This window comes from Chrysochloris asiatica, unplaced genomic scaffold, assembly GCF_000296735.1.
Source record: "Chrysochloris asiatica unplaced genomic scaffold, ChrAsi1.0 scaffold00130, whole genome shotgun sequence".
Lineage (NCBI taxonomy): Eukaryota > Metazoa > Chordata > Mammalia > Afrosoricida > Chrysochloridae > Chrysochloris > Chrysochloris asiatica.
In genome coordinates this window covers 6,759,919-6,786,347 of record NW_006408648.1, presented here as the reverse complement: position 1 = coordinate 6,786,347, position 26,429 = coordinate 6,759,919, and the positions used below count along the sequence as shown (strand labels likewise).

Here is a 26,429-nt window from a genome sequence, read left to right as displayed (position 1 = left end):
GCCACACCAGTAGAGGGCACTGGAAGGACAATGAAGGAGGAAGGGATTTTCCCTGTGTTCCTCTAGGCAGACTCCTGCAGTGCCTATGGCTTCCCCCCAGGGGATGCATGCCTTTGGATGACTTCACCACAGAGTGCCACAAAAATCTGAAAGAAAAAGATTGCCGACCAAGAATCATATACAGCGGTCCCTCAAATACAATGACGAAATTAAGACAATTCTTAATAACAGAAATTAAAGGAATTTGTAATGACCAGACCAACTTTACAAAAAATGATAAAGGGTGTTCTTTGGACAGCGGACAACGACCTGAGATTACCTTACATGATAACACCATCCAGAACTCAATTCAGATATATAAGGATTTAAAGCAAAACAAACCAATAAGACTGGGAAAACAGGGAATCAGCAATATCACTGTATAATGAAGTCAACTACAAAGTAAAAAGAGGGAATAGTGTAGGTATGTTGTTGTTGTTGTTATGTGCCTTGGAGTCAGTTCCAACTCATAGCAACCCTGTACAGGGTTTCCAAGGCTGTAAATCTTTACGGGAGCAGAAAGCCTCATTTTTCTCCAGCGGAACAACTGGTAGTTTCGAAATGCTGACCTTGCGGCTCACAGCCTGATTCATAACCACTACGCTACCAGAGGTATAGAACTACCAAGTGGCAAATAAATCAAGTAGGTTTCACGATAAAACAAGTTATCCTAAACAGAGAAAAAATTAAATCATAGGGTAATCTAAAAAAAAAAAATAAAAAATACACCTGTACTTCAAAATAAAAAAGAAGGAAAATCAGAAAGATTTAGGAAACAACGACACAACAGAAATAAAAATGAAAAGAAAGCCCACAAACAAAATGAACTCAGCATAGAAAATTATATGGAATAAAAGATCCAGCAGCACCACAAACACACACAGAAAATGACAACCATCAAGTCATTGTTACCATTACACTGAATGTAAATGGATTAAATATACCAATCAAAAGGCACAGGCAGCAAAGATAAGAAAACAGGAGCCTTCAATATGCTGTCTACAAGAGATATATCAAAAAGATGGAGACAGTCTAAAGCCCATCAACAGAAGAATGGGTATACAAACTTTGGTACATACACACAATGAAATACTATGAAACACTGAAGAAAAATGACGAATCTGTGAAACACCTCACAACTTGGTTGAACCTGGAGGACATTATGCTAATGAAATAATTAGTCAAGCACAAAAGGACAAACACTATTTGAGACAAACGTTGTGAAAAGTTAAAAAAATAAAAAGAGGTTCTTAATAAAAGAAACAATATGGGGAGGGGGTGTGTGATTATTCATGGCCTAGAGAATAGATACATATTAACATAGGTGACAGGGCAGGCAATATACAACAAGGAGGTTGGCAGAGCAAAGATGTGGGTGGCCTGAGACACAGGAAGGAATGCAATCTTTAAAGTGAATAGAGAGGTAAATGCTGTGAATCCTTGGTATTGGAGGAGATTGCAACCATGTAATGAAGCAAAGTGTATGGTTTGTTAAATGTAAAACTGATGAGCTGCTCTGTAAACCTTCACTCAATTTATAATAAAAAGTGTTTTTTTTTTCAATTTAAAAACTATTAAATTGTACTCAAAATGGGTAAATTTTATTTATAAAAGGCAATAGATGTTGATAAATCGAAAGCTTTTTATGATTAATTTTCAAAGAAAAGTTATCACAAGGTTTATAACTAACTTATTGCTACAAGGAACTAACTTGCAAGCCTATTTTCTTCATAAATGTATCTGTTCTATTTTACTTGATGAATTAGAATTTAAGAAAAGTGATCACATTAAGCTACGTGTATGCAGGTTTTCTGTCATAGACTATATGTCCATACTATGGTGCTTAAGTACTTTAGTATTTTAAGGGTTTTATGAATTCTAGCCCTGGTGGCACAGTGGCTAAACACTGAGCTACTAACTAAAAAGTTGGTTCGGACCCACCAGCTGCTCTGCAGGAAGAAGACGTTAGCAAAGATTATTGTCTTAGAAATCCAAAAGGACAGTTCTACTCTGTCCAATAGGATAGCTGTGAGTTAGTGACTCAGTGGCAAAGGGCTGTTTGGATGACCTTCCCCTTACATTACCCAATGGGACTCGACTCTTCAATAGCATAAATCACTTTAGAGGATCAAAAACAAACTATGGATGTGATCAAGAAGATTGTTAATGAAAAGTATTTGGTACCAGTAAAGAACTTGGTGTGATTAAAGACCAGGGACTGGTGAAGAGCAGAAAACAACAATCTAGAGTAGAAAAAGAACTGTAAATTATACTTTCATAATTGGGAACCTAGGAGCTCTGGCAGTGTAGTGGTTATAAATCGGGCTGCTAACCTCAAGGTCAGCAGTTCGACCCTACCAGCCATTCTGCAGGAGAAAGATGAGGCTTTCTGCTTCCGTAAGGATTTAGAGACTCGGAAACACTGTGCAGGGTCACTATGAGTCAGAACTGACTCCACAGTACTTAACAACAACAACAGTTGGGAACCTGCATATAGAAAGAAGTAAAATTCAAGTCATTTCTTAAATGTTAAGTCATAACAAGACAGCCTTGTTTTAATTACTTACCCACTACCCCACCACCACCAATGAAGTGTTAGGATTATGTTGTTGTTGTTGTTGTTGTTGTTGTGTGCCATCGAGTCGGTTCTGACCCATAGCGACCCGGTACAGGGTTTCCGAGGGTGTAAATCTTTACGGGAGTAGAATGCCTCATCTTTCTCCCGCGGAGCAGCTGGTAGTTTCAAACCACTGACCTTAAGGTTCGCAGCCCGATTCGTAACCACTACGCTACCAGAGCTCCAAGAAAACATTTTTCAGTTGTATATATTGTTGGTATAAAGCAAGCCATGTGTATAAAAATTTTAAAGCTCCCAAAGTAGATGAAAGGATGCTAGGAAGGTTAAAAGAAAGATATGTCTTAAAGATACAGCAGATTGATGATGCTCTGATAAAAAAAGTGGTTGAAAATCAAGAAATGTACTAGCAAAGAATTGTGATTGTAGACACGTTGGTAATGCTGTTGAGCTGGTTCCAACTCATAGCGACCCTGTATGGGGTTTCTGATGCTTTAAATCTTTGCAGGAGCAAAAAGCCTCATCCTTCTCGGCTGGTGGGCTTGAAGGGCCAACCTTGTGGCTGTCAGTTTGCGATTATTACAGTAGAGATCAGTTAAAATCTGACTGGATAATTACTTCCTCTCAAGTAGGGGAAGGACAATGATAGAATAAATCACAATAGGATCTAATTTTATGTCATTATTTCAAATCTACTGGCTGACAATATTAACAGTAATAACTAACTACTTAATGAAAAGTCCTGCATTTTGTTGAGTAGAAAAGTAAGTCTACTTGCATGGATCACAAAGTAATGAATAAAGTCAACATATCTAGCAGTAAATCCTAGTTGTATATAAAGTACCTAGAAGAGATGGCTTTCTGAACATTGACTCCGCAAATTCAAAAATCTAAAGAGACACTAAGCTTCACACCGTTGTATTCTGTTTTTCTTTCTGAGCTAGTTTTACAGCTCAGCTACAGGTCTGAAGTAAAATTCTCTATTTGACCATCCCTTTCTAAACTCCATTTCTTCCATCCACCACATTGACTGCCTACTCTAAAATGATCACTGTAGGGAAAGATCAACAAGGACAAGGTAAGTGGGGAGGACTGCCTGAGTCATATGAGAAAGAAGAAAATGAGCATCTGTCTAAATTGTTCCTAGCTAACAAATCTAAATTGTTAACTGGTTAACATCCAGTTTTTCTCAACTAGTTCTCTAGACCCCATAGCCTTTGAAAACTTGACAGGTGCCACAACATAATCACATATGTACAAAAGCTGGTGCAGACATTGACACACATGCACATATGTGCACGCCCACACTTCCAACACAAGCTACCTGAAAACATCGAAGCCATTGACACTGAGAGTCCATTCTTTGACATGTGAGTCAGGTTAGATCCTTCGCTACCATCTGTGTGATAATGATCATAAAAGGGGACCCTTTAGTATTTAGTCAGGAGGTAAATCAATGAGAATGACAGTCCTATACCACATAGTCCTGAGGTCAAAATTTGACTTTTGCACCAAAAAATGAAGTGTTTTAGGAACTTACTTCCACAGGTAGATGCTCAGTATAGCATGGGAGATAGTTACTGCTACCTCCCCAAACAAGCCTAGCCTTAAAGACCTCCTGAAGTAGTAGTTCTCAATCAAGGGTGATTTTGCTCCCCTAAACATATTTGACAATGACTTGAGACATTTTTTGTTGTCACGACATTGGGGAGGTTGCTATTGGCATCTAGTAGGTAGAGGCCAAGAAATGATGCTAAACATCCTACAATGTACAGGAAAGTCACTCACAACAAAGAAACATCCAGCCCAGAGGTTAAGAAACCTTGTCCTAAGGTCTCTTCCTTTAAGAATTTCTGCACTGACTGAAGTTAGTTGATTAAATATGGGCTCATAACAGCAGCAATAGTTTCCAACAGGATAAGGCTCCTTCCAGACTGATCAGATTCCTTGGTTCCCTGCGTCATAGGGTGTAAGAAATTCTGACTGTTGACTCTAAAGCAAAAAGCAGAGCCCTCTTACTTTCTTCTAATTTGAAGATCAAGTCAACCACTAAAAAGGAGTTTCAAAAGAAAAAAAAGTGGAGTTTCAAGCGATTACCTATTATTGCAGTGAATGGAAGTCAGATAATATTACGAAGAATACAGAAAGTTGACTTCCTGTTGTTAGGTGCCAACTTATATTGACCCTGTGTACAACGAAACAAGACACTGCTTGAGCATGCACCATCCTCACAATTGTTGTTAGATTTGAACTCATTGTTGTTGTCACTGTGCCAATCCATCTCGTTGGAGAAGCATGATGTTCTGCTCCAGGGGCTGGTCCATCCCGACAACATGTCCAAAATTGAGGGTGTGTAAAAAATTATCTACACTCCATGTCCACGGCTGATGACAACATTGAGCATGCATGTGAAATGATTCTGTAGAATAGACAAGTGATGGTGGATTACGTGGCAAATAATTTTCAAATCAGCCAGGGCTCTGCCCATGAAATCATCATGACAGAGTTGGGTTACAAAAGTTTGGAGAGTTGGGTACTGAAGCAACTCATGGAATCACATAACAGAAGCATTTGGACTTCCTTTCAAACAAAATTTGGACCAATATTCAAAGGAAGGTAAAAGTGTCTTTAAAAAAATCATTACTGGTGATGACAGTAATGGGTTCATCACCATGAGCCTGAGAGTAAACGGCAGAGTACAGAATGGAAACATTCTCAATCACTGCCCAAGAAAAGTTCAAAAGTCAACCATCAGCTGGAAAAATTGATGCTTATAGTTTGCTGGAATTCTCAAGAGCCAGTATTGGAACCCTATCAGGAAAAAGGTTCAACAATCAACAGTACTCATTACAGTGAGATGCTCACTGAAGAGCTGGAGCTTGAACTTTGGATTAATTGCCAAGGGCTGCTATTCAAGGGCCTTGTGATCTTGCATAACAATGCACATCCGTCCACACACCTCTGCCCATACTGTTGATACTCAACAAAAACTTCTCTTTGAGGTGTCAAAGCATCTTCCCTATAGTCCTGATCTTGCTTCATTGGACTTTCACCTGTTCGGTGCCCTGAAAGGAGCCCTTTGAGGATGAAGATTCACCTCTGATAAAGAAATGAAGACAGTGGTACATTCATGGCTCACAGCTCAGCCTAAAACATTTTTTTAATAACAGACAAAGTGTATTGAAAAGCAAGGAGATTATGTCAGAAAATGATGTATTTGTCTTTTCTAAAAATTGATTAAAATAAATTCTACAGCCAGAGTACAGATAATTTTTGACTCACCCTTGCATAAGAGACAAAGTCTCACCATTGTTGCTTCCAAGGAGCAATTAAGGCATACTTCTTCATAAAAAAGATTTGTTCTTTCTGACAGTCCATGGCATATTTAATATTCTTCATCATGTATACAATGTGTAAAAGTTGAATTTCTGAATGGGGAAGGAATCCAGCCACTAAATCTGGAAACTTGTATATAGGTGAACACATACTAGTGTAGATAGGAAATCAGAACCTCATGCAATGAAAAATCCATTCAGCATCAAGTTACCATGGATATTACAGATATAATTCACTTCTATAAGGAAATTGCTCTTGGTCTTACCAAGATAGAGAAAGTGCTATGGCCCTGAACTGTTTTTGGTTTTTTTTGTATGTTTGTTTACTTCACTGATGGGAACATGAATTCATCACTGGTCTACAGGAATGGGACACTAACCTGTTGTAACACTACAGCCTTCCCAGACTGGAACTCCTCCCTTTCTCTATGCAGATAATTCCAACAACAGTGTAAGACTCTAGTAAGTCAATTAGCTCTGAGGGGACAAAAAGGAAAGCTATGCTTTGTAAACTTGATTGTTTTCCTCTCCGCCCCCATGACTCTTTTTTGTCCTTCTCTCTTAGAATTATACTAAAGCTCCTTTAGAATACATCAAAACAATTTCAGTTAAATTACAGAATACAAGCAAATAGGATGCTAATTTCATGTAGGTTTGGGCCAGTCGTTGGTTGCTAGGATGAGGAATTAAAGTGAGAAACCAGTGAGAAAGATACAACTTGGGGAAGAGTTATCAAGGTGACTTCAACAGCCAGCCCACTCCACCTGAACAGCTTCAGCATTATTTTCTGCTTACATTTTAATGGGTTTTTTTGGTATTTAGCAAGAGAGGCTGCCCCTTCCATAATGGACCATAATGCAGATCCCTACTTAGGAAAAACTTTTCAGCCTCTGATCCCAAATTGAAAGAAACCGTCAATGAAAACTTTCTTATAACAAAGTGTCACTTCTTACCTTGGATTTCAAATTCATCAACCTCATCAGCAGAGTCAGAATCAGAGAACTGTGTTGAGTCATGTGAACTGAACTGGGAGCTGCTGGAAGTGACCCGAAAGCCTGTTATGTGGGAGAAAATAAAGTAAAACAGGAGAGAAAAAGGTCTCCTATTCCCTCTAGGGTTACAATTAAAGGAACCTGGTATGACCTCCAGAGAGAAGCCAATAGAACCTTGGTTAGTGAAGGAGAAAACTAGTTCTTCTTACTGGTCTATGCCCCCCAGCAAGTTTCAAGTAAACAGAAGATACTCCCATCTAGGAAGAGAAACTGGCACCAATAGCCTTAGTTCTCATATTAGAAATCTATTCCAAAAAGAAGTTGTTTCTGAAATAAGAAATGGATAAACTCTACTAGAATCAGCACTCCTAGTCTATAGGAAAAAACTTAAATATATAGAAATATCTGTCTGATAGCAAAAGAGTCTCTTGACCTGGGAATAACATCCCAAATAAAGACAAAAAAGAAAGCCTAGACAGTACTGATCCTTATTCTGAAGCCCTGAACAAGTGGGAATAACAGGTGGTCAGAGGTTTCACTCACTTCCATTTTCTGTCTCCTGGTACCCAGGGAGCAAAGTCTTATTGCGGATCTGTTGGCGGCGAAGGCGAATCTTCTGTTTTAGTTCCTGGATCTCTCTATCACTGTCTTCCTCCTCCTCTTCTTCTTCCAGGCACTGGTTCATCATGTTGCACTTCATGAGCTCAATGGCAGCAATCAAGGACTCTGAGATGCTGAAGTGGGCATTCTCCTGGGGAAAGGAGAGTACCAAAGACGTTGCCTGGCAAGGGTCTAGGAATAATGAATGCCTGCCTATAATATTGAAAAGTAGAATTTCTAAGATTTGCACTGCTTTTATTCAAAATGCCCAGGGGAAACGAACATTTCTATTATAAGGAAAACATATGGCCAGAAAACCTGTTCTAGATTCTCTTTGCTTTCATACCTGATCATGCCTGTCCCTTCCCTACTTTATACATAAAAATAATGAGAAGCCCAGGATTTGGTATTAGGGTCTGTCCTAAAGTTATGTTATACACCTATAGACACAGTATTAATTAAATGAGATGTCTCACAATAAAGTGCCTTGAAAATTAGAGAATTCTACATACATGTGATTTATTGCATAGCTAAGCCTTAGAACAAAATATAGAAGGTAATTCTGGAAAGAGTGCTTATGTAAGATTCCAGATTCAAGGGAACAACAATGATGTGGCTAATCTTCAACATCTCACTGTCCAAGGTAGCTACTGAGACAAAATTGATCATCAAATTTTTGGATTCAATGAGAGTTCCCCAGAGAGCAAACTTAAGCTTATCTTAACTGTAGTCTACACCCATGTCACTGCTCTGTACCCAAAATCTTGTCAGTACAAATGACATCACAGTCCCTCAGGTTAGATTTTGCAACTCACAGATTCTTAGCCCCATAAATTCCTCACCTTTTCCAGGTCTGCACAACTGCCAAAGTCCTGCTCAGAGAGGTAGCTGATGAGGGACTGTCCTTCTGATGGTCGTCGGAACATGCCTTCCCCTGAGCACAGGTACTGACTACCTTCTGTAGGAAAATGAATATAGATGCAAACAGCTGAGTTGGAATGCAAATCTGTAACAGTAGAGTTTCTTACAAAAGTCTGAGGCTTTTACCAGTAAAGATGCTCAGAAGTCTTCCCAGGTAATGGAATTAGAGGTTGGAAAGAAGATGTCTACTTTCTAAAGAAATTTCTCTGAATCTCAAATCCCAGAGCACTAAGCACCTTGGCTAAAAAATGGTGGAATGCAGTGGAGAGCCCAGCCTTCAGTGGTGACAAGAAACAATCACTTCACCACATAAATTTAAAGATGATACACTCTCCCTTCTATCCTTCAAGTAAAACAAAATAAAACAGATAAACAAACCCCTCTGCTAAGAGTCAGAAAAGAACACAAATGGTTTTCTTCTCTGGATGATTTCAATGTGGAGTTTGTCCTCTGTACACTAAGCCTACCTACTCACAAGCCTCTTTCCAAGGTCCCTCTCATTTGCTTATTCATTCCATTTGGATTAACAGATGTACACAGTGATAGCACCCACAGTGTAACAGAGGGTGGAAACCCTAAGTCTGAGAGGAGCAAAAGAAATGGCGGGCAAACGTGATTTCTAGCACCAGGGTTGAAAATGAGGTAACAGAGGGTGAGACAGTACAGTGTGTGTCCACCACAGAGTTGAGATGACCACAAAGCTCACCGCTTAGCAGGCACAAGGAGAGAGCAGAGAAAATCGAGAATGTCACCTTACTGGTACTAAGAACTCACTTACCATGCTCCATGTACAGAGAGCTGGGTGTGCTGACTTCGCTGCTTTGGCCAGAGTAAGGCAAGGAACCTCTTAACTTCAACTTATCATTGCAGGACTCTAGTATCAGTGACCATCAGGGAGTAAAAACAAACATCGACGGTGAGCAACAGACACATTTCCAACTTTGAGTTTCAACACTTAACTGTTCCCATTCCAATGCCCTCACAAACAGGAGAGAGGTGGCACACAAACAAGGAACAGCCCAAAATACAGGGACACATGGAGGAAAGGAAATGGGCAGTCAGAATGATCTACAGGGTAAGAGAAACATGATCCAGAATGGGCAACACAAAGGTAAAAAATAATCAAATGGAAATGGATTCAAGAATTTAGTTCTATTTTCTTCTATCTTCTTACCAAATATTCCAGGAATATCAGCCAATTTCTACCCTCCTGACAAACCAATTTAGAAAACAGTCCTCAGATGCAAATACGAGGTCATTTTGTTTTGATACTCGGTTTTAAAGTAATATCAGAAGATTTACACTGTTATATTCACTAGACAAATACTAAAAGCTGACCTTGATTGACTCTAAAATATAAATTTATCAGATTTACAAACTCAATTCAGTTCTAACTTGGTAGACTAACAAAATAAAACCCAGCAATGTCCTTAAAAGAAGCATCAAGGCAATGCTAATGAAGCCAGGGATGGTGGCTGTAATTTGAGAGACCAAAGGGTTCAGCCATGGGGCCATGGGTACAACCTTATTGAAGAAGGAAAGGAGAGGTTTTGAGAAAAGGCTGGCAAAGTAGGAGGTGTCTAGGGAGAAGTTTTCAAGGAATAGGCAAAAGAGTTGGAAGTGGAGAGATAGTAGCAAGCAGCACTCTCAGGAAATGAGATTCTGGTATTTTCCAAAGGGAAGCACTAATATTTCAGCACCGCAGAAGGAAGAGCAGGTGGAAAAGTAGGCAGGTGCCTGAGAAATGAGCAGGATCTTGAGAGAATGAATGAGTTGCATCCAATCCATTCCCCTGACAGATGGTGCCACCTTGTCAGCTGCTCCTCTTGCAAAGAAGCTGTTATGTGGTAAGAGATAATGTGAGTTCTCTTTGGGCCTCAAAGACTTCTGGTGGCCCTGCCACCATCTCTACTGAACTGAGGACAAATCAACAATTACCATAATTTCTTTGTAAGAACCCATCGATTTGGAAGAGGCCTTTGAGATTCCCTGGGAAACGTGGTGCACAACCCAAACCCCAACAATAACAATAATTTCTTTATAACACATGGCCATTTAGCTTTTGCTTCCTGGGATCTATATCTTAGAGAGTTTCTGTATACTCACTTGAAATCTTACAATTTCTCAACTGTTTTAATAACACCAAAACTCTTCTAGATGATGGTCTTACTTTCTCCTTTAAGTACAAGGTTCTTCTAAACAGTGATCCTATAGACTTTACTTCTTTTTAACCTTCTCTATTCCAAGCTAACACACCCATTCCCAAGAGGCCAGGATTTTAGTTCTCCCTCACCATTGTCTTGCAGACATATTCTAGTATTAATATTGTCTTGAAGTATGGTACCCAGAATGGAACACAATTCTCAGTTTAAACACCACCATGATGGAAAACCAAGTAAAAAGACTTAAGTCACTAGGACAGTCTGTGGGAATGGAAGGGGCTGTATAAAGGAAGGAAGACAGGTGAAAGGCAGTGGAAATGGGGGACTCTAAGAGAGGCAATACACATGCACCTACAGTGAAGATCACAGAACGGAGAGATAAAGACATTCTGGTATTAATTCAAGGAAAATAAAGTAATCCAATAGTTAAGTATCCAGTTATAAGACAACTTCTGTCACTGATTCATCATAATGCCTTAGAAAAATAGTGGGCCTCAATTTCACCTTTGGGCTAAACAGAGCTAATAATTCTTGCTTTTCCTCCCAGGAGCTGCTGGGAAACTGAATTAAGCATTTGGATATTGTGAGCAGAAAATGTACCATGCAAACACTGGTGTCATCTTATGGACCAGTTCAACATCACAATAGGACTGACTATAGCCAGACTTGATTTGACACCAGAATGGAAAAGGAGGTTCTGAAAGAAGCACGATAGTCACAGAGGAGCAGAAGGAAGAGGAAGTGGAAGGCAGAAAGGAGGAACTGGCTCCCAAACCTGCAATGGGATCTTCAACTATAATGGTGATATTCCTGGGGCCTCCTGTAAGCAGACAGACAGGTGCAGAGGAGAGTTCAGACAGCAAACAAGGAGTGAGAGAAAGAGAGAACGTCCTTTTACTGATCAGAGGTGGGACCATAACTCCAGAGAGAGAACTCTAGTGCTGAAGGAGGGGTGGCTTGCACAAGAAGCGTCACATGACCCACACTCCCTCAGACTCTTCTGTACAGGTTTTCCCTAACTCACTTTTCCAGTGCAGGTTACCATGGTTTCTGGAATCCATGTGGATTCAAGAACGGGGGCAGGGAAGTTTTACATGCTCAAAGGCCTGAAGTACACTAAATACCAGGCCTGCAGCAGGCGATGTGAAGTAAATATCTAACCTAAGCACTCTTCACATCTTAGGAAGCTGGGGTGAGACAGGCTTTGAGTTGGAGAGTTTGGGTTTTTTTTTATGAAAGTTTCAATAAGTCAAGCCAAATTATTGAGGGAAAACGTACAAAGGGTTTTCACTAAGGTTTCAGGTGAGAGCCTTAGCACTCGTCTTCCTAGAAATTTCTAAAAAGATGTCAATGGCAGCTCTACCCTCTAAAGGAAATCCTATTTTGTATATCTTTTTAATACTTTGTTTCTCGAACTTCACCATCCAGGACTTTGAGCACAAGCATCGACATTGTGCTTGCTATTATGATAGAGATTCTCCTATAAATGACCCCAACCAAAGCCTGCCAGATACTGACAGCCCAGGATGGATAATGGCAGGCAGATGGCAAAAGCAATGATAGCCACTTTCCCCAGGACTAGGCTGCTCACTGCTATCAGCTGGTGTTCCTCTGGGAGATGCCAGTGGCCAGGACCTCCTCCTGCCTTTCAACCTGAACTAGTGAGGCAGCGATCAGCCCTACCTACTTATTTACAAGGTCACATCACCCACACTAAGTCATGGCGCTACTCTGAACTGTTCTTGTTGTTTTGAGGTGCCATCAGATTCATACCAAGCATATGACAGAATAAAGCTGCCCATAGAGTAATCCTTACAGGAGAGGATTGCCTGGTCTTTTCTCTGGTGGAGCTACTGCCACTGGGGTGGGGCGGAGCATCAAACAGCCAACATTTCAATTCACTGTCGAGTGCTTAAACACTGTGCCACCAACACTCCTTAGTTTTCATTGTTGTTAAGTGCCATCGAATCAGTTCTGACTCATAGTGACCCTCTATAGGATTTCTGAGGAGTGGCTGGTAGGTTTGAACCACCCACCTTGCAGTTAGCAGTCCAGTGCTTATTTTACATTGCCCAAAATATTACTTTGTCTTTCTCAGATTACATCCTGATCCAATTTCTAAGGAATCACAGAAAGAGGAGAAAGTTAATGAGATTGTTCTTAAAGCTCATTAATACTCCCCTTTGGTCTGAGAGAAACATTTAAAGCTTGAACTTCAACAAGTCACACTATCCTTTGATGTTCAAAACTAGGGAAAGAATCCAGGTAAACATTTAATATGTAGTAAGTATAAAGGAGTAAACATCAAGATACCCACAGAGGTTTCTTGAGTATCCATATTTGGTTACAAACATCTCTTGCATTATAAGCAGGATACCTGTCATGTCATCAGAAACATAGCTTCTCTTTTTGTCAACTGAAGAGCCCCAAGAACAAACTGGAGTCCTGGTGTGGCGCTGTAGGATAAGCACTGGACTGCCAACCATAAGATTGGTGGTTCAAACCCACCAGCCGCTCCTCAGAAACCCTATGCAGGGTGGCTATGAGTCGGAACTAACTCGACAGCACTTAACAACAACAAATTCAACTATTCTAAATTCAGGAAGCCACCTGGCCAGCTAGGGGCTGGTGCTTATCATTACCTGGGGCTCCCCTGGAGACAATGTTGGTATCTGAATGAGAGCGAGTGTGGCTCTTCTTTGTTCCACTGGTGACAGTGAGTGTCTGCCCCTCTGAGAAGCTGGACCTGCGAAGAACACTAGACAGCTGGGTCTGCCCACCTCCCTCCTGGTCCCTTAGGAAAGAAGGAGAAGAATCTGGCTTCTGGGAGCTGCTGGAAGAAAACAAATTGAAGCTGCTGCTTTCAGCATTGCTGCTGTGACTCTGACAGCTGGCGGCCCGGCTCCGGGGGTCCAGGTTGCCGATGGCCAGGTACTCAGGCCCCTCAATGGCATCACATGGGGATTCATTCTGGCTGCTGACCCAGGATGCCTCTATGGGGCTGGTCAGAGTGCTGGAGCTCATCTCATTTGGGGATAATTGGGAATCCCTTGCTAATGCAGAGATGGAAAGTAGAGAGGCTTGACCACGTTGATCCTCTGCAGGTGAGATGTGCTCTCTGCTTTCTTGAGGTTTCCGGGAAGGACCAGAGAGTGAAAAGGAAGATTTTCTCTCTAAGACATAAAAAGAAAAGGCAGGGAAACATGGGCTAGAATCCTGTAGTACAGATGAAGGACTTCTTCCACAACTAAGGGTCAAACTCCCATGGCTGCTGGACCAAACATCAAGGACCATGTTACACAAGGTTTCACCTCGAAAGGTCAGTAAAGTAGCAGCTGAAGACTCTAGACTCATGGAAAGAGAAAGGTTATATGCTGGTAGCCAGGTGCTGGTAGCCAGGGGGCAGGCTTGCAGAATGTGCCCTTTGGTTGTTTAAATGATTATATATTCCTGAGTGGTTTTGTGTACATCCCTCCACCCCACCCCACGCCCCCCCCCAAAAAAAACTAAAGGGAATAGAAGCAAATACTGTTGAATGATGATGCACAGAGGAGATTGTAATCATTGTAATGAAATGATAAGTGTAAAACTGATGTTCACCCACGTAAATTACCACTCAAAAAGTCAATAAAGTAAAATACGAAATTATTGAGAAGCAGCTAGGTCAAGTACATGGGCTCTTGAGACAGTGGCTTCATTGCTTATTAGTATATGTGTCTCATCTGTAAAGTAAGCATAAACAATAATACCTACCGCATAGGGCTGTTCTGAGGATCAATGAGATAATAATATACAGAAATTGATTAGCCACAGCCTGGCACAAGTAAATGTTAACTGTTACTGTGCAGTCCAGCGCATTAATCCACAGTGCCACATCAGGACTCCAAATGTTAACTACTGTTATTTAAGTGCCTTCTTGGCTATGTCAATTCTGTTAATGAAAATGATTCTACTGAATTAATTTACACTAACTTTGTAACTTTTTTAAAAAGGTATCATCATTATTAGATGTGACGTTAGACAACCTGCACCAATCCAAGGCTTTATACCCAGTCTGTGAGCACCCAGAAAGTCTTCCACATTCCAGGGCTGGAGGTACATGTTACACCAACCCCTTCCAGCCCGCTCACCTGTACCGTGCACCCAGAAAGTCTCCCACATTCCAGGGCTGGAGGTACATGTTACACCAACCCCTTCCAGCCCCCTCACCTGTACCATGGTGGACGTTGGAGGACCTGAAGTAAGAATGCTGAGTGTAGATGGTTGGAGGGGTGTATGTGGAGCCAGGCAGTGCTGTCAGGCTCTGGCTCTTTGTCCCCAGCAATGGGCTCTCATGCTTCCTGGCAAACTTAAAAGAGGAAGAAAAAAGGTGTCACTCAAGGACAGAGGGTCTCAGAAGAGGAGCACTTAGTACTGCAGAAATGCTGGTAGAAGCTGGCCCCTTGTAGTAGGATTGGACTACAGTCAAAGCATATAGATAAAGGATGCTATCATTGTGACTGCTGTTATTAGGTACCATCCGGTTGATCTTTGATTTATAACAACTTCATGTGACAGAGTAAAACTGTTTCATAGGTAGAGTGTTTGAAGCTGTAAATGGGACAACAGCCATTCTTTCTCCCACAACCTTTCAGCTTGCTACTGAACACTTCAACGTTGTGCCACCAGGCTCCTTGTAGATACAGCATAAACCCACTGCTGTTGAGTTGATTCTGACTCATAGCAACCCTGTAGGGCACAGTAGAAAATTGCTGCATAGGGTTTCCAAGGCTCTGAATCTTTACAGTAACAGAAAGCGTCATCTTTCTCCTGCAGAGTGGCTCAGGAATTTGATCGCCACCCTAATGGTTAGCAGCCTATCACTTAACTTGCTATGTCACCAGGGCTCCTAGACACAGCACAGTTGTTGTTGTTATTTGCCGTCGAGTCAGTTCTGGTCCATAGCGACCCTGTATAGGGTTTCCAAGGAGGGACAGGTGAGCTTGAACCACCGACCATGCTGTTCAAACGACTTTGTAGTCCAGCGCATTAACCCACAGCGCCACACCAGGACTCCTAGAAACAGCATAGCTCCCTCTATTATACTTGTTGTTAAGTGCCACAGAGTCGGGTTCTGACTCATAGCAACCCTGTATAGGGTTTCCGAGGAGCAGCTGGTGAACTTGAACCGCAGGCCTCCCCGTTCAAGTAGACTTTGCAGCCCAGTGCATTAACCAACAGCACCACACCAGGACTCCCGATTATACTTAGCTGTTTCTAAAAGAAATCTGAGTCTTGACACCTACTACAGCTTCTGCTACTGGAAGGCTTCCTGGGTGGCAATACAACAAAGTGCTTAGGAATGTGTGTGCTGCCTCCAGGATAAAGCACTGCTGTTGTGATCACCCAGAAGTACTTAAGACTTTGTGTGTACAGTTAGGGAATTCAAACCTAGGCCCTGTCACTTACAAGCTATTAGTCCAAACTTTGGGCAAGTGACTTATCTTCTCTGTGCCTCTGTGGTCTTCTCTATAAAATGAGATTCATGTCTACCTTAAAGCATTGTGAGGATTAAATGAGATGATGCATATAGTGTGCACTGCACCATGCCTGGCACATAGAAAGTATTCTTGGTTATCAGTGGATGGTAACCAAGAATCAAATTAAAATTATCAGGAGAGCTAGAGTACTCCTTCTAAAAGGAGAGGGGACTCTGATCCCATTCTAGCTGAGGCACTGACTAGAATATGAGTTATGAGATGAGTGATTCAAGAGCTAATTATAAACAACATTAAACAACAAAACGTTTTTTATACTTTAAAGACAAAACAGATCCTGTGTAATACTAGACCATACCAGGTCTGACTCAGTGAACACTACTCCGAATTCAGAATCTCTTCTTCCCAGCTCTCTGTCAAGTATGACCTTAGGGAGATGTTTTCTCAGACTCAGGATCCCAAAAGTTTAAAGAAACAGACTTCCCCTTCCAAGCAGACTTATGCTTGAACTTTTTACTTCAATAGTATTTGATGGTGCCTCACTCTTCTCTCCAATTTCTTTTTTTAAACAAAAGCCTTTCTGTTTACAACTGATTAACTGAAGAAGCAGGGAGTAATACCATGATGAAGCCCAGGGGCCCTACAGACATGGATGCTTCCTTGCCCCCTTTACCATAGATGCATCAATCTCAGCCAGGAGGCGGGGGTTATTCTGTTCCACTGCTTCCAGGCATTGGAGCATGGCCGTGACGTGAGCGTCGCTTAGCAGGAAAGCAGTATCTGGGGAGAGAAAAACCACCATAGTGATGGAGCCCAACAGGGAGATCTTTAGCTTCCTCATGTATGTATCCCTGGCAGGAGCTCAGGAAAGGAAAGAGGGAGAAGATACAAACGATTTGAAGAGGATCGTGCCCCTGTGGGGAGAAGGGGATCAGGGATAAACACAGTACAGGAAAAGCTAAGTCATGAGCAGAACAGCAAGGAGGCCAAGACACAGGCTTCCGTATCAGAAAGACTTGATTTGAACTAGAGACAGAACATAATGAAAGAGAATGCTGATACGCTGTGAAAAATGTAACTATTTGTCACTGAACAATTTGTATAGAAACTGTCCAATAGAAGCCTAATTTACTGTGTACACTTTCACCACGTGTTATTTCTCTAAAAAAGAAAGATGTATTTTGAAACCTAGTTCTACCATTCTTTAATTATAACTGTGACTAAGTCACCTAGCCTCCTTGAGTCTTGTTTCCCTGATTGGAAAATTAGGGTAAAAACATCCAGTTCTCAGGCTGTGAAGAGTATATGTATAAAATTACGTAATAGTGATCGACACACAGGAAACTCAATAAATGGTACTCAATGCTTACTGGAAATTGTTTTTTCATGGGAGGTGAGAAGAAAGGCTGGTTACATATTTCTTTCTAATCAAAATCTCTATGGCATCAAGTGGAGTAGGAGGCCCTTCTGGTTAGAGAGAGTGAATGCATAGGGGAACAGTGAGCTGGAAGAGAATGAGGAAGCATATGCAACAATCCTGGTTAAGTGATCTCTACCTACCTGTGTAGAATTTTCTGATATACTGTCTATCCCCAAGCAGAGTCCGGAGCTGGGCTGAGAGACAGTGGTACTGCAAGCTGTATTGCAGCCACAACTCTGCAACGGCACGCTCGCTCACACCATCAGTGCTGCTCTGGCCATTCTCATGCAAGTTGATGAACTGGGAGGTAAAGAGGTATAAGTCAAAACATAAATTCTAGAAGACAAGACAAGGTTGAGGTCTAATGACCTGAGAATTAAACTGAGCTAGGGCAACGTAATCAGAGACATTCTTCCTCTAGCTAGCATATAGAAGTTAATGAGGAAGGAGAGGGAAGGAAGGGATTCCTGACTTATTGGACCACTGGTGAGGAGCTAAATACTTTTAAGACCTGATGCGAGGCTCCAGGAAAGGACATAGCTGCTAGATCTGGCTCTTTGTGTTTCAACTCCAAAAAGACACTATTACTTTATATTTAAGGAAGGATCCATTTGACCTCTTTGCAGCTCTCACAGCCTCCAGAAAAGAATGTGGCAAAAACCTGGGGGAAATTAAGAAAAATGCTACCAAAGATTCTTCACCAAAGAGAAACCATCTGTGCACCACTTTTTGGTTCTAGCCATAGGATTCTCTATATGTAAGATCCTTCCATTCAACTGTTTTTAAAAGCACGGTCGCACAGCCCAGGGATTGCCACAGTACACAAACGGCAATTTTAGTGTATGGATGGAATGTCCTCCTAAGAGGCAAAAACTACAGAGACATAATTTAGAAAAGGAAATCAAACGAGGACTTAGGAAAAATAAAGTGAGAAGGAAGGACAAAGAAAATCTACATGGGAGAGCGTTCATCCTGGTCTTTTCTCACAGAAGTGAGCCAGTATAACACCCTACGATTTGGTTCCTTAATCATTTAGAAGCAAATTACTTTTTCCTGACATGATCTCAAGGATCCCTGGTGGTACAATGGGTTAAGTGTTGGGCTGCTAACCGCAAGGTTGGCAGTTCAAACATACCAATCGCTCTGTGGGAGAAAGATGAAGCTGTCTGCTCTTGTAAAGATATAAAGTCTCGGAAGCTCTCAGGAGCAGTTCTGTTTTGTCCTATACAATTGCTATGAGTTGGAATCAACTGAATGACAATGGGTTTGTTTTTGGTTTGGGAGCATCATCTCAGCAATGATTCTAGCAGTGGGTGGAGTAAACGTGAAATAAAACTTGTTGTTGTTGTTGTTATGTGCCATCGAGTCGGTTCTAGTCATGTATTAATGAATGTTGAAAATGGGTGATAAGGTATTTGGGGGTTCATAATACGATTCTCTTTAATTTTGTATAGATGAAGGAGCTTCAGAAGGTTCGTGGGAATTTTCCAGTATCTTTTCATTCAATTTTTCCACGAACTTTTTGAAGCCCCCTCTTATTTGAGATTTCACCTAATAGTTAAATAAGTACAAAATTTGGCAGCAATTGTTCCAGAAGAGCAAGCTGAGAAGACAGGAGAGTAGAGAGCTACAGTGGTAGCCAAAGCTATTAGGAAAACATCTGTCTACATGTGGCCTGACCTGCACAAAACTCACAGTTCTTTCTAAATGGCGTGTCCTCCCTCTCTGTGAACACTCATGAGTATACTGGTCCCACTCCCCACACTCCACCACCACTTCAGGGTACTCCTTGTCATTTGCCTTTCATTTAAAAAAGTTTTACTCTAGGTTTCATATAGCCTATCTCTAGAAGACAATTTTCTCATCCCTTCCTCAAAGGAGAGAGAGTGACCTGGAACAATGGATTTGTAAGCTTATTTTTAAAAGTCAAATAACAGTCCTATCCAAATCACAATCCATTCTTCCAGGCTAGGAGGCTCTCTTCAGAAGAACATCAAACAATGAAGTCTTGAGGTTCCACCCAGGACATCCAGTCTTCCTTCGCTCCTTACCTTCTCCACATGAAGGGCCGAGTGGGGACTGAGCCACCGGATGTCTTTCACAAACTGCCAGTAATCTGTTTGGCGGCAACAAACCTGAGGGAGAACACAGGACCAACAAATGACTACAATTTGGGGCAAATCCAATTCTAGTGTTGACATTCAAAGAGGAAAAAAAGGACTAACTCTCACTTGCCTCAGTAAAAGGTACTCAACAGCAAAGGAATGTATACATCTTTTCACCCCTTTAAAGCAACCCTGTATAGGCTTTCTGAGGCTTTAAATCTTTGCGGAAGCAGAAAGCCTCACCTTTCTCCTATGGAACAGCTGGTGGGCTCGAACCACCAACCTTGTGGTTGGCAATCCAGTGCTTATCGTGTGGAGCCATCACGCTCCCTTTACAGGATAGTTCTTAAAATATGTTATAATAATCATTTTGAATAGGTAATATATGCATTGATATCAAGGGGTATGCAGGGAGACTGACTTCCAACATGGCAGTGTGAGGAATTCCAATGACCCCTCCCCTAATGAGACTGATGAATATTATTCAAAATAAACAATTGCTCAAGCATCTACAAATGGTCCTTTGGGCAAACAGTAAAGGAAAAAACATTTATTCAAAAAAATCTATGAAAATTTGGTAAGAAATGCAAGAGTCTGCAGAATTTACATCTGAACTATTCTCTGTCTGTCTGTCTGTCTGTCTCTTTCTCACACACACACAGAGTTGCAGTAAGGCAGAGACCCATTGCAGACTGCTGTAGTCAAGAACACAGAGCTCCCTCTTCCCTCAGCTCCCAGCCAAAGAGCGTGCCTCGCAGGAGGAAGAGGACTTGAACATTTCTCACCCTGCTCCCAGCTGTGGAAGACTGAGCCAGAGTAAGTGAAGATGAGAACTGAGGGTTTCTTTCTTCCACACGACCTCTATTCATAGAAAGAGGCTCTCCCTTGGGCATGCTAAGAATACTGGGGCCCTAGTAATGCTTCCCCTGGCTCATGAGTTCCATTCTAGGAGAAACTGGCCAAGTGGGCCCCAGGTTTCCAACTCTTTCCAATGGGTACTTAGCTCGGAGAGGAGTCAGAGAAAAGACTGTCACTATTCTGACACTTCCAGTTCCAGAACCCCTGTCTCAGAGATTTTGTCAGTGGGGAGAAGTAGGCCATAAAATAGATAATCACTAATCTCTTCTCAGAGGAAATGACTTCATTTGCAACAGAACATGGAGAAATTTAAACTTTAAGGAGCGCTCAAGAACGGTGGTGGTGGTGGTGTGCCATTTAGTTGTTTCCGACTCACAGCAACCCTGTATAGGGTTTCCACGGCTGGTAGATTCAAGAACAATGGGAACTGTTGTAAAAGGAACTGAGTGGATATTTGTGGACCCAAGGAACTCTGGTAGCATAATGGTTACGAGTCGGGCTGCCAACCTCAAGGTCAGCAGTTCAAAACTACCAGCCACTCCATAGGAGAAAGATGAGGCTTTCTGATCCTGCAAAGATTTACAGCCTCAGAAACCCTATACAGGGTGTCACTATGAGTCGGAACTGACTCCATGGCACACAACCAACCAACACACCAAATGAACTCATCAGCTGCTCCTTGGAAACCCTATGCAGGGCTGCTATTAGTCAGAACTGACTCAACAGCGCTTAACAACAACAGCAATGAAGGTATAGCATGGACTTTATTTCCTTAGGTGCCACTGAGTTGGTTCCAACCCATAGTGACCCTATGTACAACAGAATGCAACACTGCTCATTCCTGCACCATCATCACAATTGTTGCTACACTTAGCCTATTGCTTCTGCCACTGTGTCAATCCATCTCATCAGGGGTCTCCCTCTTTTTTAGTGACCCACCACTTTACCAAGTATGATGTCCTTCTCCAGGGACTGGTCCCTCCTGATAATATGTCTGAAATACAAAAGTCTAAGTCTGGCCATCTTCACTTCTAAGGAGCATTCTGGTTGTACTTCTTCTAACATAGATTTTTTTGTTCTACTACCAGTCCCTGGTACTTTCAATATACTTCTCCAACACCTCAACTCAAATGCATCAGATCCTCTATGGTCTTATTATTCATTGTACAGCTTTCACATGCACATGGAGCTATTGAAAATTCCATGGCTTGGGTCAAGTGCACCTTAGTCCTCAGACAACTTTGCTCTTGAACACTTTAAAGCCTGGACTTTAGGCCTGCTAATTTGTAGGAGAAAATAGCAGGAAGAAGCCCTCCTGAGGTCAAAATTAATATCACACACTTATATCACTTACAAGGGCACTCCAAGCAGAGGTCCCTGGGACCATCAAGTGAGAAGAGCAGAGAGCAAGACTCTATCCAGAGAAGTAGTGACGCCAGGGACGGAGACAGAGAAGATGACTTGGACAGATGGAGTGGCTGGGGACACTGGACTCAGGGCAAGAGAGGGGCTGTGTGCTGGCATTCGGGGGGGCGGGGGGGGGGGGACAGGCCTGTGTGGTGTACCCTTTGGGGTTATATGATGATACATGGAGGGGACTGTAATCATTGCAATGAAACAAAATACAATAGGATGAATATAAAGTTGATGTTCTCCTATGCAAACCTCACAATAAAAACTTAAAAAAAAAAAACAAGGGAACTCCAATAAGATTAACAAATTACTTCTAAGCAGAAAATATGGCAGACAAAAGGCAGTGGAATAATATATTTAACTGTCAACCAAGAATCCTATATCTACCAAAGTTATCTTTAAAAAATAAGGCCAAAATAAAGACTTTCCCAAATAAACAAACACTGACAGAATTTAATTCTAGCAGACCTACCTCACACACAAAAAACTAAAGAAAGTTCTTTAGGCTGAAAGCAATAATTCAAATACACATTTCAGAGAAGTGAATTATTTCATATGACTCTTCTACCTATAGTCTTTGTAACTTCCATCAAGTCATGTTTTTGATTAAGCGAAAGTGGAAGATGCTGATAGGATTATGATTCAATTGTGAGTGGTTAACAGAGTTAATTATGATTGTAAAAACTTGGAACTCTTAATATGTATAAAATGAGCTATCTCAAAATGAAAGGGGGATCTCACTACCATTAGAAGAGAAGAGTACATATGAGTATAGAAAGGCAAAAGAATAAAAATAATCTACCCAAATGTTAACAGTAGTTATTATTATTTGGTGTTGAAATTATGGGTGATATTTATTTTCTCCTAAATTCTTTTTGGTATTTTCTTAATCTTCTACAAATAAAAATATATATTCAGAAGAAAAAGCAATATATATTTTGTTATTATTTTTAAATTTTGGATTACATTCCCATCTATGGTGTCAAGAACAGGGTTTTTTGAGGGGATAGAGAATCTTTTCACTTCTCCTATGCAGTTGAGAAATCTCAAAGAGTGCATAAAATGAATTCACATTTTTCAGTAGCAGAAAAGTGATTATTAAATATTGCTTGCCTTGTGGAAGACAGCACAGATTCCAGCTGTCAAGGGAAATGAGATCCCTCTAAGAATATAGCTATGACGTTATTGCTTTCCTAAGACTTTGAGTGATCATAACACGTAGTTATGAAAGCACAGAGAAGATCTGACCAGCATGAATCATGGTATCCCTTCCCCCTATCCAAGGATACATACAATACCCAGAATAGCTTCCTGAAGACAAGGAAGTCAGAAGCCTTTGAAAGCTTTAATCTTTGGAAGAAAATGAAAGGGAAAAACAAGTCTTTAACATATACTTTTAATTTTTAGCTTTTTACAAAGCAGTACAGAGCAGCAGTGAACTGGCCTGGATCTTTTGCTTTTCCCTCTTCCCACTAGAGCCTGTAGTTGTCATGTGCTGTGTGTGTACACCATATATGACTGCTTCCACTTATTACCACTACTGCTGGTTTGTAGATGACCATATGCTTTAATATATAATAGAGTCCTAGTGTGGCACTGTGGGTTAATGCACCAGACTGCAAAGCCATCTGAACTGCAAGGACAGTGGTTAAAGCTCACCAGCTGCTCCCTGGAAACCCTATACAGGGTCACTATGAGTCAGAACTGACTTGATGGCAAGTAACAACAACAATAACGTATGCTTTAATATTTTTCATCTCAATGACCAGGTGCCTTTGAATATATTATCACTCAGATATTTTCACTTTTAAATACATAATAATGCTTTGCATTTACCACACATCTTTCATTAGGGCATCTCAATGACTTTATTTTTATGGTACAGAGGGCAAAACTGTATAGTTTGGCTAAGTGATTATTCTAGATGCCAAGGTAAATTAGTAATAGAGTGAAGAAAAGAACCCTTTTGCTAATAAAACCTTGACAAGTCATTAAATGGCAATGCCATTTATATGGTAGCTATTCTGGTCATCAGCCTGGTGGTGGTGGTGGTATACCGTGGAGTCAGTTTCAACTCATAGCGAGCCTGTATAGGGTTTCCAAAGCTGTAAATCTTTACGGGATCAGAAAGCTTCATCTTTCTCCTATGGAACTGCTGGTAGTTTCGAACTGCTGACCTTGATGTTAGCAGTCCGACTCATAATCACTATACTACTAGAGCTCCTTTGGTCACCAGCCTAGGGAACATATATTGAGTTTTAATGAAACACATTGGTATGATTATGACTCTCAAACTTGTAATTTGGGAGACTGAATGGTTAACAATGGCACAAACTAGTAGAAATATCCTAGAGGAAGGGCAGTCTCCTGAGAGAAAATCAGTTTCGTTTTGGCTACGTTGAGCTTGGCCTGTAGTGCAGCCTGCCAGATGAAAATGTACAGCAGACAGCTAGCCTTGTGGATCTGGAGCTTAGCAGTGATATCTGTGCTGGGAGGTCATCAGCGTATGGGTGACAATTAAAACCACACAAATGAGTGTGATGGCTTCAGGAAAATGTAGAGTAAAAAGAGATATGGACATAGCCAAAAGAACACACACCCACTGCAGTAGAGTCTATTCTAACCGATAGGACAGGGTAGAACTGGTTCATAGGGTTTCCAAGGTTGTAAACTTTATAGAAGCAGACTTTCTCCCAAAGAGTGGCTGGTGGGTTTGAACTACCAGGGATCCTCTCCATTTGATACGAAAATCCAAGAGGAGATTGCAAGGGAAGAAACTACAGAGTGGTCACAGAGGTAGGAGAAGGCCTCTGTGACACCAGAGAACAAAAATGCCATACAAGTGTGTGATGGTGGTCAGCAGTGGTAAACACAGACCGTGTTTAGAAGGAAAACGCTCACTGGATTTGGTAAGAGGGATGTCATTTTACTGAAACTGCAAGGGCAAGATCTCTAGTGGTACGAACAGAAGCCAAACTGAAGAGGGTTAATTTATTTGTTTTATAAATTTCATCATTCATAATTATGTTTCTCATAGGAATCAATGAAATTGGAAACTTAAAAATAAAAACAAAAAACAGAGCAGAGAGCAGGACCCTACCCAGAGTGGGAGTGATGCCTGAGATGGAGGCAGAGACGATGACATGGAGAGATGGAGCAGTTGGGGACTCTAGACCCAGAGAGGGAGAGGGGCTGTGTGCTGACGACTGGGGGGCAGGCTTGTAGTGTATACCATTTGGTTGGTTGATGATGCATGGAGGGGACTGTAATCATAGCAATGAAATGATATACAATAGGATGAATGTAAAACTAATGTTCTTCCATGTAAACTATCACATAATTCACAATAAAACATTAAAATAAATTAAAAATAAATAAACAAAAACAATCATTTTCTATGTGAAGTGATTATAGTATTAGAGTACATAATTCACAAACTATGCTAGCTGGATTATGTATATTATTTCATTTACTCTTTCCATCTAACATTATCAAATAAAAGTCTCATTTTACAAATGAGAAAGATGAGATTCATAAAGTTAAGTAGCTATTTATCTAATAGTCATCTGTTGTTGTTAAGTGCCACTGAGTTGCTTCCGACCCATAGCAACCCTGTATAGGGTTTCCAAGGAGCAGGTGGTGGGTTTGAACTGCAGATCTTTCAGTTTAAACTGACCATGCAATCCAGCACATTATCCCTCAGCACAAATAGCTAAACATTGTCTTGGAGTTCCTGGGTCATGCAGTTAACACACTTGCTACTAACTGAAAGGTTAGCGGTTCGAGTCTACTTAGAGGTGCCTCAGAAAAAACGGCCTGGAGAGAGCTGCCTTTTCTCCACTCACCCACCCCAAGAACCAAAATTAGTCATTGAAGACCATGTGGATTACAGTTCTGCAGATACACATGGGGTTTCCAGGAGTCAGAGCGGAATTGACAACAACTGGTTTGGTTTTAGTTTAGGTTTTTAACTGATTGACAACTTTCTATGCTGTTGGGCACTTTTCTAAATGCTTTTCATGCATTATTTCATTTAATTCTAATAACTACCCTATGAAATGAATACCATTGTTCCCTCCTCTGTTTACAAATGAGAAAACAAAGGCACAAAGAGATGTGTAACTTATCATATACCACATAGCTAGTGGTGAAACTGAGATGAAAATATCAGTCTGATTCAAAAGTGCCTTATTTTAACTAGTATGTCATTTTAGTTTAAAAGGATCTGAGCAATGAATCTGGGTTTCAATCAAGATTCTATCTGATAATAGGCCTTTGTCAGTCTATTAAACAATGTTGCCTTCCAATTCAAAGAATGGTCTTTAAATAATGATGACCATGAAGAACAATTCATCTCTTTAAAGGGTAAAATATTATGGCTCAAGAGAAAGGCTGTGTAGGCTCTCTCCACCCCCTCCATACACAGGAGTAGACAGGGATAGGTAACTTGGACATTGGCTACCCAAAGTGGGAGGCTACAAAGTCAAGAAGTGACTGGCTGACAAGCTTTCAAGAGGGAACCTGGATCCAGA

At 41.1% G+C, this 26,429-nt stretch overlaps 1 protein-coding gene across 1 annotated transcript in view; it reads right to left on the bottom strand.

Annotated features, from left to right (window-relative positions):
• KIAA0226 (KIAA0226 ortholog) overlaps window positions 1–26,429 on the bottom strand; it is a 79,914-nt gene that overhangs the window by 13,452 nt on the left and 40,033 nt on the right. The window contains exons 3-11 of the mRNA XM_006869383.1: window positions 19,573–19,656; window positions 17,662–17,821; window positions 16,775–16,881; window positions 14,834–14,972; window positions 13,267–13,797; window positions 9,241–9,336; window positions 8,384–8,499; window positions 7,485–7,692; window positions 6,903–7,004 (exon numbers count right to left, since the gene is read on the bottom strand). Coding sequence (XP_006869445.1) covers window positions 6,903–7,004; window positions 7,485–7,692; window positions 8,384–8,499; window positions 9,241–9,336; window positions 13,267–13,797; window positions 14,834–14,972; window positions 16,775–16,881; window positions 17,662–17,821; window positions 19,573–19,656 — 1,543 coding nt within the window. The remainder of the gene's footprint in view (window positions 1–6,902; window positions 7,005–7,484; window positions 7,693–8,383; window positions 8,500–9,240; window positions 9,337–13,266; window positions 13,798–14,833; window positions 14,973–16,774; window positions 16,882–17,661; window positions 17,822–19,572; window positions 19,657–26,429) is intronic.